The 18,174-nt window shown below is 48.9% G+C and overlaps 1 protein-coding gene across 23 annotated transcripts in view; it reads right to left on the bottom strand.

Annotated features, from left to right (window-relative positions):
* DYSF (dysferlin) overlaps positions 1–18,174 on the bottom strand; it is a 220,204-nt gene that overhangs the window by 14,185 nt on the left and 187,845 nt on the right. For all 23 annotated transcript variants that reach the window (XM_061155676.1, XM_061155683.1, XM_061155688.1 and 20 more), the window contains 9 exons: positions 14,128–14,256; positions 13,656–13,811; positions 10,372–10,463; positions 7,396–7,566; positions 6,636–6,778; positions 4,483–4,622; positions 3,207–3,295; positions 2,885–2,980; positions 2,307–2,448 (listed from right to left, as the gene is read on the bottom strand). In XM_061155676.1, coding sequence (XP_061011659.1) covers positions 2,307–2,448; positions 2,885–2,980; positions 3,207–3,295; positions 4,483–4,622; positions 6,636–6,778; positions 7,396–7,566; positions 10,372–10,463; positions 13,656–13,811; positions 14,128–14,256 — 1,158 coding nt within the window. The remainder of the gene's footprint in view (positions 1–2,306; positions 2,449–2,884; positions 2,981–3,206; positions 3,296–4,482; positions 4,623–6,635; positions 6,779–7,395; positions 7,567–10,371; positions 10,464–13,655; positions 13,812–14,127; positions 14,257–18,174) is intronic.

Genomic DNA, 18,174 nt, shown 5'->3' with positions numbered 1-18,174 from the left:
TTAATGGGGTCCCTGGAGGGCCTGCCTGCCAGAGGCCCTGAACCCCTCAGCAGAGGGCTGGCTCTGCGGCAGGACCAGGACACCCAGAGGCTGTGCGATGCCCCTGCACTAACCCCCCAGCAGACTCAGTCCCCTAGCCCAGACCAGCTAATTGGGGCCCCACTGCGGGCATGTCTCCCCCTGCCTCCCAGGGTTTTTTCTCCCAGAGGGACCCGCTGGCCCTCTCGGGTCAAACCAGTTCCTCCCTCCCTCTCCTGGTTGACTGCAGAACCCCTTGACTGTTTCCAATCTCCTCTTCTGACCTCTGCCACCCCTCACTCCAGCTGCCCTCTCCAGAGCCTGGCACCAGACAGGTGGGAGTCCCTCAGCCTTCCCCACCCGCCGTGGGCCTCCCCAGACCACCCTTCCTCCTCCCCACTTAGCATCCCTCTTGGCCTTCTCATTCTCTCAAGACCAACCCGGCCTGAAGGGCATAGGGCCAACCGGTCCCTTCCCTCAGCCCCTCTCTTCCTCTGGCGCTCCACCGTGACTCAGACTCCCTCCTTCCCTGCTCGTGACTAAAGGGCAGAAATGAAAGCCCATTGTTGCCGGTTCGGAGCCACCTCAAACTCTTTATTAGCAACCCCCACTGGCTCTCAGAACTGCTGGGTACCATCTAGTAGGTCTCTCTCTTCCCTTTCTCTCCCTCGCTCAGTGTAATAGCCGCTTCCAGCCTCTTTCATTCATCTCAGTCACCCGCCACAACACCAGGAGATTCTCTCTTTTCCTACTTTGCGGAAAAAGCAGAAGCCTCTGCTTCCTGCAACTCCTTGCCCCCATCCCCACCTGTCACAACCGAGAGGTGGTCTGGCCTCCCATGTGAGCAGGCCGATCAGCATCCCGCAGCCTCGGTTCCCCAGCCACAGCTTGCCCCGTAGAGGGCTTGGTGAGCATGGGCAGTGGCCCGCCGGAGGCCCCCATTCCCCATCCTCTCTGTCCACAGCAAGGGCAGGCGCTGTTTGTGTGACTTGGAGCTCGACCCCGGCAGACGCAGCATTTGCTGCGTTAGGAAAACGTCTTTCGATAGACAAATACGCTGAGCACAGGCAAACAAGATGAGACCTACAAACAGGCTAGGCTCTCCTTGACCGTACAGCATCCAGGGCTTACCACTGTCTGCTTTCCAGTAGGCACCAGGCAGCAATCCCCGGGTGAAAGAATTCCTTTAGCCTTAGTGAGCCCTTATTACTTTTGCTTGATGGTTTCAGAATGTTCACCAGAACATTTGGGTTTGTCTGAAGTGCAGCGCTGTGTGTTGGGTTGGGAAGGGGTCACGGCAGCCGAGGTACACTACATATTTCCCTTCCTGAAGCCACACAGCTGCTCAGGACAGAAAGAGGAGTCACAGAAGTTTGCCTCTGATAAGAAGAAGCCATGCACCACCTCAGGAAGGAAGTGGGACCCTCAGAATCTCAAGCCCAGATGGGCATTCACCCGGTCAATCAAGCAGGCGAGCACCTCCAGGCGAAACAGATGCTAGGTGGGAGGCATGGCTAGAGGCTCCAGCGGAGATGCCCACCACCTCCGGGTAGCCACTGCCCGTGGCTTCCTCCTCACTATGCTCTGGGGGCTGCTTCCTCAGGGCTGGCTCAGGGCTACCACCTGCATAGGAACCGCCTGCCTCAGGAGGAAAGAGTTAATGGCCCAGATGAGGCCTAAACTAGGAGATGCGGACCTACAAAGAGCTGAGAGCTCCGGAGCAGCCCCTTGACCCCAGCTGATGCGCCGGGCGGACCTCCCCAGGCCTGAGAGAGACCAGCCTGGACGGCAGCCCAGGCCCCAGGCATGGAAATGGGAGAAAGGAGGAAGCCGTGGAAACTTGGCTAACAAGCTGACCTCAGGCCAGCCCAGCCCTCTGGGGCCAGCCTCCCTAGGGGGTAACCCCCACCACGCCCTCTGATAACCTTGCTGAGTTTCCCTACAATGCCCTCCCGACTCTGACACCAAGGCCTTCCCTACTTGAATGGTTAGGATTTGAACGTAACTACGTATAACAGTGGGGGCCTTGCAGGGTGGGGTGGAGGTGGGGTGGCAGCGATGCTAACGATGGCAGTGGTGGCAGAAGAGGAAGGAGGAGTGGGCATGGAGGACACGGTGGTGGCCGTGATGGGACAGCGGTGGTTGTCAGGCCGTGACGGCAGATGTGGTTCCAGCAACAGTGGGACCGGCTGAGAACGCCACAGTGACACAGCTGTAATGGGTGGTGTGATCAGGCTGACAGCTGGCAGCCCTGGGACCAGCGCCGCTGGGGCAGGGATGGCACTCACCTTCTTGGAGACGGTGCAGACTTGCTCAGCCGGAAGGTAGTCAAAAGGGAAAACGAACCTCCAGTTAAAGTTGCCTTCCCCTCCCAGGGACCGATAATGTACATCTGTCTTTTGCTTGTGTTCTTCAAAGCCAACCATCCAACTAGAAATACACATTTGAGAGAACATAGCTAATTAAGGTTTCTACCACAATATGATATCCTCAACTCAAGGAATTAAGAAGGTCATTGAACTTGGTAAATGAGAGAGAAAAAATAAACCCTGAGAAATTTCCACAGTATACCAAATGTGCCATAAATTTCACAATATTCTAATTTCTCTCTTGGGCAGCATCCTCAAACCTTATAAGTTCATCCCAAATATTCGCATGGAAGAAGACATCTGGTGGAGGTCAACTCCCCAGAGGCAGAGACGACTCCCATAAGACCGTCCTTGCTTTCTTGTTCTCCCCCATCCCCACATCAGAGCGCCGACTGATCACCGACTGATGATCACTGATCCCGACTGATCACCACCCTTGTGGGAGCAGAGGCGACACCCTGGAGCTGGGATGGGTAGAAAGAAGGGTGACCTCCTACCCTTTCACGTAAATGTCACTCATCTTCTCCCCGGTGATGCTGAGGTCATCCAGGATCACATCCTTGGTGTTCCAGATAATACAACGCAGGAAAAACCTGCAGAGAAAATGACTCAAATCCACACGATTCCCACGAAGGGTGGGCGATCTTGACCAAGAAGCCAAGAAGTCTGCTCATCCAAGACTGCTGCTTGCCTGGTTGGACACTTGGCCAGGCTCACACAAGAATGGCAAAAAGCCCGGCCCAAGAACCACCTCCTGGTCCCATCCACAGCAACCACCCCCAACCCTGCTCAGCCCTGAGCCCAGGCCGCATCAGTCACCTTCTGGCTCTCCGTGGGGTGATGTTGAAGGGAGGTCCCGGCCGCCCCAGTGCCTTTGGAAACAGGTCGACCCACATCTGCAGCTTCCCCTGGGAGAGGAGACACGACCCTGGTCTCTTGCCACCCTTTTCACTCAACCAACATCTCCCAACCGCCTGCTCTACACTGGATACTTGGAGCACCGGATAGAGGAGACTCAGGCGTGCATGGTGAGGCTCAGCATCCAGCAGGGTTGAGCCCACCACCTCACTGGCCAGGGATTTGGGGAGTGCCTGGGGGTCAGGGGTCAGGGTCAGGGCAGCTCCCCAGGGATGGTGATATTTGCTGGATCTCACTCTGCCAGGCGGGAAAGAGTAGGGGGCACTCCAGCCTTGGGATGGTAGACACGGTTGTAGAGGGTCAGAGAGTGTGGGTTGGTCATAGGGGCTCAGAGGGTTTCCAGACAGGAAACCATTCTACCTGCCACCCTTCAGCTCGTGCCCTCTTTGCGAGCAGCTGTTACCTCTGGCCCCATCTTACAGGAGGAGGAGAAGGGACTAACCTAACTTCTGTTCACGTGAGCACGAAAGAGCTGACGTTTCAATACCTGCAGTGCCACTCTGGGGAGCTGGTAGCCACGCCACCAAGGGAAGGACCACTCAGCTCCAAAGAGCAGGGAGGATGTTCTCTGCTCTGCACAAAGGCACCTTCGTGGCTGCATCACCCCATCTCTGCCTGTAACCCCTTCCCTCCTCTTCTTCCTCCAAACCCCAGCCTTGAGCTCACTCCCTCCAGGAAGCCTTCCTGTGTCAGCCCAGGTCTGCTGTCCCTCTGCTCACCCTCCCCCTGCCTGAGAGGACTCCCCTGACCTTCCTGATGGCTGCTCTGCCTCTCTGCCATAGGGTCGACCTGTCTGAACTCCCTACAAGCCCAGCACAGGGCTGGCCTTCTGGGGTGTTGCTGATTGATGGTAGGGTAGGACACCCTGAGGCCAGGCTGAAACACTAAGGCTTCAGAATGACTCATGGACAGTCAGAGGTTCAGCCTACATGGGGGTGGAGGAGGCAGCTCATTGCCCAGGCCCCAAGGCTTGCAGGTAGCCTGGGAAGGCCAGGTTCAAGGAGGCTCTCTCATAAGCCAACAGTGGTCAGCGGTAATTACTCAGATCAGAAACACATGGCAAGGAGGGGTTAGCCAGATCCTGAGGTCTCCACTGGTGCTTCTGGGGTATCCATGCTGTCCTTGGGGCAGGGTAGCTGAGGGTCAGGGGCTCTGGGGCTGAGGGTGGAGGTCCTACCTGCTCGATGTCCGGCTGCAGGGGGCTGTAGAGAGGCCGGGACTCCACGTGCTCAGGGATCAGGCCCTGCTGCTGGAGGACGTGCAAGGCCAGACGCTCCTCCACCGGGCCCAGGTGTGGGTTCGGGACCCTGCCAGCCTCTACCCCAGGGAAAAGATGAAAAACACCACCAGGACTGAGTGAGCAGGAGATGGCAGGGGTGCCTAGGGGCCTTGGGAAGCCACTAACCCCACAGCCTCACCCCGAGCCCAGATACACTTCTTCTGGCCCTCACGTCTCACTCTCTGTAGCAGGAATCTCACTGTCCATAGGCTCTGGGCTTAAAATCCAGATTCCCCATTGCCATCACCTCTTCCAAGCATCTTCCATAAGCTCTTATAAATTCTCCCCACCCTCCAAAGCCCACCACTTCCAGGAAGCCCCTTCCAGACTGCTCTCAGCTCTGAGGCTCTACAAGCTCTTCTGCCAGATAAAGCATCTAAGTGCTCTCCGTACTATTCTCTGGTTCAGGCAATCTCTTTGATTAGTAGCAGTAGCTAAAATAATAGCAATAACAGAGAACACATTTAAATCAAGAGCCAGGCACTGCTCTTCATAGATATTAAAGGTTTGATCCTCAAGTAACCCTAACAGGTAAGTGCTATTATCAGTCGCATTTCACAGGTGACAGATATGAAGCACCAGGCAGTCACACAACTGGCCAGCGGGGTGGCTGAGATCACACCCTCATTAGGAAAGGTGCATAACTGGATATGAATACTCCCCCTCCCCGGCATGCTTCCAGGTGTAGCTCTTCCTGTCAGGGGGTGGGTCACGCACTGGTACTGGGGATGAGGTATTTCTAACCCTGAGAAGTCTGGCTGATCAGCCAGCAACATGAACTTGGAGCTCCCATGACAGAGACCTGACTGGGAGTAGGAGGGTCCACATGTGTCTATACACATGTACACACACAGGTATGTGCACTCAGGTGTGCCCATGTTCACCAGCACAGATTCTAACACCGTACACACACATACACACGTTCATCCATCAAACCTGCCCTACCCACTTTAATAGGTGCCACTAAGGAAGCAGCAGAGCATTGCAGGAGGAGCACTGAGCCAGGAACCTGGTTCCGCCTCTAAAGGGCTGGGTGACTTTGGGCAGGTTGTTAACCACTCGGTCTGAACAGCCTCATCTGCAAAAACAGGCAGAACTCTGGCGTTCTGGCTTTCTTTTCCTATGAATTTACGACCATGAGCCCTGGTCCCTGTGCTTAAGCTGCTCACAGACTAGCAGAAGGAAATGAGACCACCCCTAAAACAGATGCGAGTTCTACAGGAAAAGAGAACGGGGGTGGGGTTAGGGCCTAATGGAAAGGAGCCTGACTCAGCCATGACCTCGGAGAACCAGAGAAACAGAAGAGGGGTGGGTTAGGGATGGGGGAGCCAAAGCCTCATTCCCCTTTTACAACCTCAGCACCAGCTCTGACATCAAACATCGCCGAAAGCAGCAGGAGGCGAGGGGCCAGCTGGGCCTGTAAACACCTCTGGGGAGTCTGAGCTGCTCCGGGTGGGCCTTGCAGGCCTGTGAGCATCTCAGACATGCAGGAAGCACAAGGCGGCACCCTAGGCATGAGCATTAGACAGACCCAAAGCATCAGGCAAGACGAGGGCTACAGGGCTTCCTGCCACCCTTTGGATATATCAGGCGCAAGAGCTGTGACTAGGGGCTTGGAAGGTACCGTCAAGGTCAAATCGGCATGCTAGCATGATTCAAACAGAAAACCTTCTCAGTGGTGGGCTGTACCCAATCTCTGACCAGTCTGACCACCCAAAGCCAGAAGCAGCCCAATCCCAACCATGACCCTGACCCTGGCTTCAGACTCCCCCCTCATCTTCCCCTCAGACAGGCCCCAACCTGGCCATAGGCTGAACTCTTATGAACCCCCCCCAACCCTGGCCCCAACTTTGACCTCTAATCTTCACAATGGTGTTCCAGGTACGTACTGGTCCCAGGAACACCAAGGGCAAGTTTACTCCATCTGTGCTGCCCTGGAGAGACCCCCAGACCACACTGGGCGGGTGTGGGTCTTGTGCGGTGGTTATGTCCAAGCCCCTTTATGACAGGAGAGGACCTATAAGAGAGAGGGCATTGGAAGGAGAGCTCACCTATTTCTTCGATGGTGTATTCTTTATCCTGAAACACCACGCGGTCTGTCCGGTACACCGGGGCCTTGACTCGGCGTTGCTGGCAGAACAGGTGGAGGAGCTGGGAGGGGCGGAGCTGATCCCTCCACTGGTTGGGTCCAGAGCTGAGGCCCAAGCAAAATACAGAGATGAGACGCTCCAGGACACTGACGGGGCAGAGGGGCATGCAGTGGCCTATGTGCCCACAAACATGGCATCAACCGCCCTTCTCTTTGACCATGGGCACCGTCAAGGTCAATTGATTGTTCATCATGACTGGGGAGCCCATTTCACACACAGAGAGACTGAGGCCCAGAGACAAAAGGACTCCTTTACACATGCATGGGATTGGAACTGAAAGGTTTCCAATTTCCAGGTTTAGAGAATCAGACTCAGACAAGACCCAAGTTGGCAGGAAGTGAGTGAGGACTGTTGGGCCCAGCCAGGCTTTGTGACCCATCCCACAGTTTGCCTCCCTTCTCTGCCCCCTCTCCAGGCCCTCAACAGTGCCTCCAGGAGAATTGTAATGACATGATGAAGAGTTGGGTTCTTAGAGTCAGATAAGCAGCTTCAAATCCTAACCCCACCACTTACAAACCTGGGCCTCAGTGTCCATATCTATGGAGTGGGGATGAGACCAGGCTGACTGACTGAGAAAGTGTCTGTGCCAGGCTAGCATCAGGCTGGCACACAGTCAGTGCTCGGCCCACAGTCAGAGAAGCAGCCAGCACTGTGTACTTACATGCAGTAGGTCTGAGGGAGTCCACAGCGGGCCCCAAACTTGGACAGCAGCCTGTTCTCCAGGTCAATGACTGTCTCCCCAATCTTTTCATCCTTGGAGAGGAGGTCATAGTCATAGAGGGTGACCTTCAGGTCCTTCTCCAGAGGCAGAGTGCAGGTCAGCTCGAACATCCTGCGAGGAAGGAGGGGGGTCGTCATGACAACACCAGCTCCCAGAGGTTATCGAACACAGCGGGACCTCAAGGGAGTGGCCAGGCTGGAGCACAAGCTGGAAAGCCATCCTTGGCTTCCTCCTCTTGCAGGACTGGCCTACAGTCCATCCTCCTCAGACCGTCCACCACTCTTAGAGCACACCACCCACAGCACTCCCAATGCGGGGCTTGTCTCAAAGAGTGTGTGTGTGTGTGTGTGTGTGTGTGTGTGTGTGTGGTTTTCCCAAATAATCAGCAGATGCCTGCCTGATGGATCACAGAATGGACGAATGAACTGGGTTCATTCACAAGGTTAAAAATGAAGTTTCCAGGGACTTAACTGGTGTTCAGTGGTTAAGAATCCACCTTGAAATTCAGAGGACTCGACTTCCATCCCCGGTTAGGGAACTAAGATCCCACATGTGGTGGAGCAACTAAGCCCGTGTGCTCCAACTCCTAAAGCCCACACACCATAACTAGAGAGTACGCATGCCTCAAGGAAAGATCCTGCATGATGCAAGGAAGATCATGATGCAGCCACATAAATAAATAAAATTTTAATGAAGTTTCCACCAGGACACCTAGAGACACGATGTGAAACTCCAGAGCGAGGTGCCAGAGCTCTGGAATTTACCAAGGGCGTGGCCCGGGATCCACTTTCAGGACTCCTGGGGTTTCTCCACCACTTCTAGAGTGGGATGGAAAGAGGACTTGTGCAGAGGTTTCTTTGGAGAGAGCCCCTGTTGTGCTCTCAGAGACCCACCTCCCACAGAGGTCAAGCATGGAAGTGCTGTCCCTTCTCCTCTGAAATGAGTTCCCTTCAGGAGGGAGACACAGGCTGGCACCCAAGTTGTGCTTGACGAAGAGCAAGCAGCGAGTGGCAGAGAGGAGGTGCAGTATGTTTGGGAGGAGCTGTGTGCCTGTCCTGGCTGGGCACAGAGCAGTGGGGTAGGGGGCTCCCTGAAGCCCGCCCCATGGGACGTGGGGCTCTAACAGTGAGCGGCTGTGGGGCGATGCATCTGAGAATGGGTGGGTGGACGAGAGGGAGATGCCAGCTAAAGGGACACAGCGCCTGCCACATCCCAGGAGCTGTGTTAGGAGGACCTGGTGGGGGCAGGAGGGCTCTGGAAAGCACCCACAGGAAGGCAAACATCCGCCACCCAAAGGGCATCAGATGAGCAAAGTTTGCACTTGAGATGGGCCCCTCCTCTCCCACATGCTCCCCAGTCCTGGCCCTGCAAGAATGGCGGGGGCAGCTAGAGGGGGAGGCAACTGGACAAAGCCCCTTCTCCCCTCTGCACACCCCTGCCCAGGGTGGACCCTCCGGCCATCTCATGCCCTTCTGACAACACACGAATGTGCGTTTTGGTTACCAACTTGAGACTGTGGGTTTCCAGCAAAGTGGATTGTCTGAACCCGAGCAGGAAAGTGGCCTGTCTGCCATGGTTTCTACTCAGGGAGTGAGGAAGATCACCCCACAGAACAGATGTTTATGGGAAACTGGTAGACAAAATTAGAGTTGTCTTTGATGATGTCCCATGCCTAGGGCTGGTCAACACGTGGGTGATAGAAACACAGAGCTTCTGCTGTGGACTTGGGGAGGCTTGAACCACAGACAGAGCAGGTGATCATGATCTGGGGCAGATGGCAAACAGCGAGGGAGAGGCATGTTCTACACTCACGTTCCCGCCTTGCCCTGGGCCTGGTGTGGTCCCCTCAGCCGGGGGCCCCATGCCAGCCACACACACCAAACAGGGTTCCTCTCTCACACCTGCCATCCTCCCCGCAACCCTTCCCTCCAGTTCCAGCTAGGCGGTGACTCATCATTGGCCAGGGCTGTTTCCCCTCCAAAAAAGGCATGACACTGGTTCATGAATTCAGTGTGCTGCTTGACAATATCAGTCCACGCCTTCTCCAACAGGTGCTAGAGAAATAGCTGCCAACCTCTCTCAAGATTCTCTCTTCTATACCCAGGACTTCCCAGGCAAGAATCCTGGGAGTAGGTTGCCATTTCCTTCTCCAGGGGATCTTCCCGACCCAGGGATCAAACCCATCTCCTGCATTGGCAGGTGGGTTCTTTACTGCTGAGCCACCCGGGAAGCCCCTTGACTTAAATAAGCTCACATCCAAACAGCAAGCAGGTCAGGATGCGTGGCAGCTAGTCCCTGCAATGAGCACTGCTTCTCCCTTCCTCGTTCTGAGACTTTAGGAAGTATTTCACTCCCTTGAGTTCACGTCCTTCTACCATCTCCCACAAACGAACAAGGAACAATAAAAGAAAATAATTACTAAATGCAATAAGAATCCTGATCTAGATCCTAAAACAGTAAAAGGACATTCATGGGGAAATTGGCAAAATCCGTTAGTTAATAGTAATACAGTAATGTCAATTTCTTAATTTTGATACATGTTAGGTAAGATGTTAATGGTGAGGGAAATTGAGTGATGGGTATACAAAAGCTGTACTATCTTTGCAATTTTCCTGTAAATCTAAAATTATTCCAAAGTAAAAGTTGATCTAAGAAAAAGAGAATAAGGAGCAAATGCATGCTCTGGCTTTCCATTTAGATTTCTGATCTTTGAGGTAACTGTTTAACTAGGAGCTTCTGCAAGGATTTAAGGAAGAGCTAGCTGAGGTTACACCCCCACAAACATGCAAGATTTAGGGAACAAAGCTTTGCTCCAGGAGACAGGGACTTCCCAGCGGCAGCCACATCTCTCCCACTGGGCTGTGGGTTATTCCAGACTGGCACCTCCACCCCAAGCCCCAAGCCACTCCAACTTACTTTCCAAATACAGGCTCCAGAGTACAGGGGATGTAGTTGTCCTGGTCACTCACTGACTTCTTCCCTATGGAGATCTTGATGTAAGGATCACACTGCAGGAAGAGAAGGAGACGCTTCAGAGAAATCACCTTCCCAACACGTCTCTGAGGCTCCTTCACTGCTCTGCTCTCAAAGGGGTCAGGGGACCCACCACATCTGGGGGTTAAACAAGAGAGTTGGAATCCCCTGAAACCCTTAGGAATCTGAGTCCTCTGACGCCTAGGCTCAGTATGGTGACACTTTCAAAAGAACGCCACTCTACTCTGAAAGCCAAGAAGAATAACAGAGCTCTTTAGGTTTTCATGAAGGGGTGACCAGAGTCTTCTCGCTACTTCCAACAGAGAGAATTCCCTAAACAGCTTTGCCTGTCCCTCAAGGTTCACACTCGGGATAGCTATGAAATCCCTCCCTCACTCCCAGCTCTGCTGCGCTCTCATTCACCTTCTCGTTCTCTGCCCAGCCTCCACGCTCCAGTCGGTGAGCTGCCAACCACATCCAGCCCCAGAGAGTGAAACGAAGTCCATGCCTTTACCCTAAGCATTGTCCCCTCGTTTTTTAAATTACAGTAATAGTTATATCAATAACGTGTCAATCTTAACATATAGTTAGAAGAGTTTTAACTAATGTATATATAGTACTCTTTAACATCTGAGCCACCCGGGAAGCCCATATGTAGTATATATATTCATATTATATACACATTAGTATATATACATATACATTGTAACATATACATATATATTATGTATATGCATAGTATACATACACATGCATTAGTGAAATAATATTTCATAGTTGATATACATATGGTATATTTAGAGCATATATATGTGTGTGTGCATGTATCTGTGTAACCAACAAACCAACACATGATTCAAAACACAGAACATTTCAGTCACCCCAGAAAGTTTCCTCATTCCTTACCCACCACCTTTTACCCCATAAGCAACCACCATTCTAGTTTCTCTTGTTGTTGCTGCTGTTCAGTCACCCAGTCGTTTCCAACTCCTTGTGACCCCATAGACTGCAGCACGCCAGGCCTCCCTGTCCCTCACCGCCTCCCAGAGTTTGCCCAAGTTCATGTTCACTGCATCAGAGACGCCATCCAGCCATCTCATCCTCTGATGCCCTCTCTGCTTCTGTCCTCAGTCTTTCCCAGCACCAGGGACTTTTCCAATGAGTCGTCTGTATCAGATGACCAAAATACTGAAGCTTCAGCTTCAGCATCAGTCCTTCCATTGAATATTCAGGGTTTATCTCCCTTAAGATTGACTGGTTGGACCTCCTTGCTGTCCAAGCGACTCTCAAGAGTCTTCTCCAGCACCACACAGTTCAAAGGCATCAATTCTTTGGCATCCTGCCTTCTTTACTGTCCAGCTCTCACAATCCATATGTGACCACTGAGAAAACCATAGCTGTGACCATATAGACCATTGTCAGCAGAGTAACATCTGCTTTTCAACACACTGTCTGGGTTTGTCGTTGCTTTCCTGCCAAGAAGCAACTGTCTTCTGATTTCACGGCTGCAGTCACTGTCCGCAGTGATTTTGGAGCTCAAGAAAAGGAAATCTGTCACTACTTCCACCTTTTCTACAGTATTGGGGCCAGATGCCACAGTCTTCATTTTTTTAATATTTAGTCTTAAGGCAGCTCTTTCACTCTCCTCTTTCACCCTCATCAAGAGGTTCTTTAATTCCTGTTCACTTTCTGTGATTAGAATGGTATCATCTGCATATCTGAGGTTGTTAATGTTTTTCCCATCTATCTTGATTCCAGTTTGTAACTAATTTCTATTACTATAGACTAAAGGTTCATTAACATCACATAAATAAAATAATATACCTGCAAAAAACAAGAAGCAGCTGCCACTTGCCAGGCCAGCAGCCCCATCAGGCACACCACCCCAACACGTGCTTCGAGCCTCTGCTCCAGCAGTGGAAATGGGGTGCCCAAGTCCTCCACACTCCCAGTCCACTGCCCCCTTAGGAAAGGGTGGGTGGGGGCCAGGCTCATACCCCCAGAAACACACCAGTTTGTGTGACATGTGTGACTGGGCCAGGCTGGGGTCCTATCTGTGACCTCTGCTTCAGCCGATAAAAAGGGAGAGAAAGGGCCAGATGTTTTCAGCCCAACCCAGCCTCCTACAAGCAGCAGCATTCCCTCAACTAGCCTCAGAAGCAGCCAGGGCCAGAGTGCTCAGGTCAATCTAGGCACGTAGGAACTCGACCACAACCACATCTCGGAGGCTGTGGATGGTGTCTGGACTGGGACCGCTCCATCCCGCCCTGTGATCTCCCAGCAGAGCAATGGAGCTTCTCTCACCTTGAAGAGCAGGGCTGCAGGGATGGGGCACGAGGGCCCTCCCACAACCTGGGACACAGGCTAGGCCTGCAGCTGTCCTAGGGTACGAGGGAAGACCCTAGCTCGCCCCTCTGAGCCCCACCGCCCCTCACTCTGCCTCACCTCTTCCTCTTTCTCTCTCTTCCCAGCCACACGCAGCCCCTGTCCCCACTTCCCTGCAGCTCCAGACTCTGGATCTCCCTCAGTCCCACTCTTTTATTCAACAGTCAGGATTAGAGTGAGTCAGGACGACTCAGGCATAAAATTTAAGGGAAGGACAAAAAAGTTTAGTAATCAAGATAAACATTTTAATGTGATATTTTAAAAATTAAAATCAATACCCACAGTCCATGATGAACAAAACATCAAGATTTTATATAAAGACAGGACCAAGATTATTTATTTTTCCTTCTACCCCAAGCTCCACCATAGCCAGGCCAGTAGAGTTGCCCATCGTGTTCCGTCCCTCCTTCTTGCCTTCCCACCCCACCCTTGAAATTCCCACAATACCGTCAATGTCCCTTGTCCTTATGCCTTATCCTTGTGCTAAACCTATGCAAGCAGTTTGCTCCCAAACCTTTCCCAATGTTTTTAACTCCTAAAATATGGTTTTCTTCTCCCTCCTAGCCTATTAAAACTTCATCAGTCCTTAAGAACTCTATTCCTTCTAGGAAGTCTTCCTCATTATCCCAAAGTTGTGTGCTACCTCTGGCCTTGTCTGACCTCCTGGAGCACTTGGCCTTGAAAGAACTCCAACACCGTAACATCTCAATTTTCTACATGTTTGTCTGGCCTCCCACTTACTGTGAACTCCCTGGGGCAAAGATTATATCCAAATTCTGCAGCCTCTTAATACCCCAGCCTGCCATTTACTCTAGGGGAGGTGAGCGCTCCAGGGATGTTACCTTCCCATTGGGATCCTTGGGCTGCAGGCCAAACGCTCGGATAATGTAGACACGGACCAGGCATTCCTGGGGCCCCTGGGAAGCCAGCTGGTGGAACTGCCTCGGGGGCAAGGGGATGGCTGGATCTTCTGGGAGAGGATAAATTTTGAAGAGTCCCTGAAAAGAAGGAGGCGTCAGCTTTCACTTTCATCATCATTGTCACCAAGACACTCACCACTATGTCCATCACTCTCAAGTCTGTCAGAGTCATCACCACTGTGATTATGAAGCCCAAGGCAATCCCACCACCCCCATCAGATTCTGCATCGGCAGCATCACCGTCACCCCCACCATCTCCATCACCTACATAGCCACCAATCTCAGCACTGGATTCATTACTGATATGACTACAGTACTTCTGCCCCTCCTTCACTCATTGCTGCTACACCATAGTTGGGACCCCTGGGCTAGAGACATGTCCTCAAGGCCTTACCTTAAACTCCCCAATGACTGATGGGTCTTCAGTCTCCTCCTGAGTCTTGCCCCGGTAGAGCTTGAATGTATTACAAAAGTCAGACAGGCCCTCAAAGGCCTTCACATTCTCCAGGGGTGTGTCATAGACCTGCCACACGTGGGGACGAGAGAGGGCGACAAGGGAAAGAGAGAAGAGGGACAGCAAGGAAAAAGGAAACATGATAGAGTTCAAGTAACAGAAAGGACAGAAAGACAAATGGGGGGTGGGGGGGACCAGAAGCAGATTAGAGAAGAAAGCCAAGAGGAGGGCAGGTTGGAGGGGGGTGGGTGGAGGTAAGAGACGAGACCAGGAAGAGAGGCAGAGAAGGAGAGGAAAAAGATGCAAGTCATGGAGATGAGATGAGCAAGAGAAAGCGGGGAAAAAACAGGAGAAGGAAATAAAAGGGGAAGACATTTGTTCAGCGCCATTGAAAACCAGGGTTTTCTGATTAATCCAATATTCTAAATACCCAAGAGTCATCATGCACATGAGTGGTGCATTTCTTGAGAATAAGATCACAGTCAAACACATAAATGAAAAGTTAACTGACTTTTTATTTGAACATCAAAGACAGAACTCTAGAAAATTCACAAGTCAGCAAAATGCTGACTACCCAGGATGTCCAAATGGCAGTGGATCAAATTTCTCTCCTCTCAACAGCCAATGATTTTTACTTGTTAGAGTAGTGCTTAGATTTAAATGAAGCAGTGGTTTTCTAATATAGATGATTAAATGTACCTAATTAATAGTGATTTTAACCCACTTAATATGCAAGATTAGTTGTATATCTGAAACTGACCAGCAGGATAGTCGGCCCTCCATATCTGCAGATTCTACACCCAGTTTCTTATTTTCTGCTTCTAGTTTTATTATTTTCTTCTTCATACTGTTTTAAGCATTTTTTTTCCTTCTAATTTCTTCAGTTGAAATTTTAATTACTTTGATCCCTCTTTCCTAATAAGGAAAACACTTAAAACTGCCTCTGCTTTCTACTGCCTTAGCATTGCCCTGTTTACTTTGATGTATAATGTTTTCATTTTCCTTTTCTTGGCATTCCATAATAATAGTCTCATTTTTACTTTTTTGATCTAAGAGTTAGATGTGTAGTTAGTTTTCATCCTTTTGTTTTAATTAACATACGTTTTCAAGGCTATAAGCTTCCTCTGAATACTGCTTTAACTGTAACCACTAAGGTGTAACATATAGTGTTTTATCATTGCTTCCCAGATATTCCACAATTTTTTTATATATATTCTCTTTCACCAAAAATTGTTAAAAGAGAGTTGCTTTCTTTTTAATTTTTCAGATAGAAGTTTTTATGACTTTTGAGCTTGTTATTAATTTCTAATTTTAGGGCCTTATAATCAGAAAACATTGTCAGTGGTACTTCCATCTTTTAACTTTGTTAAGATTTTCCTTATGGCTTATTACATGGTCAATTTTTGTTGCTTTTATTCATTTTTATTGGAGTATAACTGCTTTACAATATTGTGTTCATTTCTGTTGTGCAGCAAAGTGAAGTCATACATACATCCCCTCTTTTTTAGATCTCCCTTCCATCTAGGCCACCACAGAATAAGGAGTTCCCTGTGCTAGACAGTAGGCTCTCATTAGGCATCTATTTTATACATAGTAGTGTATATATGTCAATTTTGTAAATGTGCCGTAGGGGTGTCTCTATTTTCAAGCCACCGGGTTCAATAAGGCTAATAATACTCTTAAAAATAATTACTCTAGCATTCTAGAGTGGAATTATACAATGCTTGTCCTTTTGCAACTAGCTTATTTCACTTAACACAATGTCTTAGAAAGTCACCTGTGTTGTAGCATGTGTCAGAATTTCCTTCCTTTTTAAGGCTGACTAATATTCCATTGTGTGTTTACCATATTGTGTTTATCCATTCATCAGTCAATGGACATTTAGGTTGTTCCCACATTTTGCGATCTGCCAGTTTTAAATAACATCTGTCAATTCTCCTTACATCTATAATATGACTATCAGTGTCCTCACTCTCTATCCCATCCTCTTTCATCCTTTACTCCAATTCATTCCGTAGGAGTCCCTCGAAACAGGCTCCTGGGAGCTATACTACCTGGCTCCTCAATATGCATACCTCTGTGTCTGTAGCAGCTATGCATGAAGGGCAGCTTGGCTGAATGTCAAACTTTTGGGTCACCTTTTCTTTTCCTGATGATCTTACACATGGTGCTTTGTTGTCGTTGAGTATTAAATGTCATAGAGAAAGTGAAGCCACTTTGACTTATTTCCTTTTTTTAATTATTTAAATTTTTGTGAAGGGAGAAGATATGACTATTCAAAGGATTTTTTTTTTCTCTATCTCTAAAGTTCAGTAACTACACTGGGATATGTCCCAGAGTTGACCGATCTGGGTCAATCTTTTCTGACTTTCTGACATAGCAGAACTTCTAATGTGCATATTCAAGTATTCTTTCAGTTCTGGTGAAGTTTTATTAAACTATTAACTATTTGCTTAATTTCACTGTTTTGGTTGTCCTCCTCAGAGACTCCAATTATGCAAATGACTACTAATATTTCCCTGACTACTAATACTTGTCATTTTCTCTTCATCCTTTTATAATTATTTATTTCCATTTCATTCTGTCCCCTGTACCTTTTCCTGTGTTTTCCAATGTGGCCATTTTGCCCTGTACTCCTTCCAATTTCAAGTTTTCTTCTTCTTCTTTCCTGAACCCTACTTGCTCACATTTCACCTCTTCTCATCTCATCATCCCTTGAGTTCTTTCATTTTTGCTTGCATTCACACTGCCCTATTTCTAAAAAGTTCATAGCAAAGTCTTTCATCGCATCTGCTCCTTGGAGAAACTTTTCTGGTGGGTATGTATCCTCTTCTTTTGGTTAAGTTTTGTTTTACATTTTCTTCTCTTTTTTCCTTAGTATTTTTAAATTAAATCTGTGGCACATCTTTTCTTATTACTTGTCACCAAATGTGTTGAATTTTTCACTAAATGTGTTTAATTTTTAGACCAGTTATTTCCTTAGTTCCCACAACAGAGGCAGGCTGTCCCCTATAAATATGGCTCATCCATGTGATTCTGGTGTAACCTCACCTTCTTTACTTCTCTGAACCACGCCAGATCTAAGAGGCTTTTGCCAACAGCCTGAAGCTGTCTCCAAATTTCCCATGTCCATTGTTGTGAACAAAGAATACAATTTTTATATTTTACAGTAAAACTTCAATTTCAGGAATTATATTTTTAACTATCATGAAAACTTCCAAGCACACACAAAAGTAAAGAGAATAGATAATAAGTCCCCATGAATCCATAATTTCTGTCTTAAATAATTATCAGCATTCTTTCACTAGGGAGTATGAGGTTTTCTGAAGTCTGCTACCACCATGACCTCTCATCATTTTCGTGCATCTTCTCTTCATTTACGGCCGAGTGGCTTCTACCCAATCTCAGTTGCCTTTGGACAGCCCTTACACGTATTTTGGAGTCTGCGGGTTTTATTTGTTTCCAACTTTTACTGAAAATGAAGTTTGTGGGTTTGAATGATTTCCAAGAGAAAAAGGGAAAAATGCTGACTTATGCAGCCATGTTCATACTGGAAGTCCCAATAAAATATTTTTTAAATTTCCAAGTGGTTGGTCTTTTTGTTTAAACTTTTGTTATTAATATCTCATTTTATTGCATTTAAATCTGTCTTGTATGATTTCTGTTTTGGGTAACTTATTACCAAACTAATATGTGATCAGGTTTTCTAAGTGTTCTCTGAGCATTAGGAAAAAGGTATTTTCTAATTTTTAATAATTTTTATTCTCTATTTTAAAGCTACTTGATGTAGCTTGGAAAATGTTTGCCTTGTTATTCATATCTTTCATTTCCTTATTTATTGCCTGTTTCATCTGTCTAAGATAAAGGTACATTAAAATCCCACTGCAGCTTTAATTTTTTCAATTTCATACTTTCATTTATTACTTTATATATTCCTATCCACTTTTGCTTTAAGGATTTCTAAGCTTTAATGTTCCATACATTAAT

Source organism: Dama dama, chromosome 11, assembly GCF_033118175.1.
Source record: "Dama dama isolate Ldn47 chromosome 11, ASM3311817v1, whole genome shotgun sequence".
Taxonomy (NCBI): Eukaryota; Metazoa; Chordata; class Mammalia; order Artiodactyla; family Cervidae; genus Dama; species Dama dama.
Note: the sequence above shows the minus strand (reverse complement) of the source record. Positions and strands in the feature narration are given on the sequence as shown.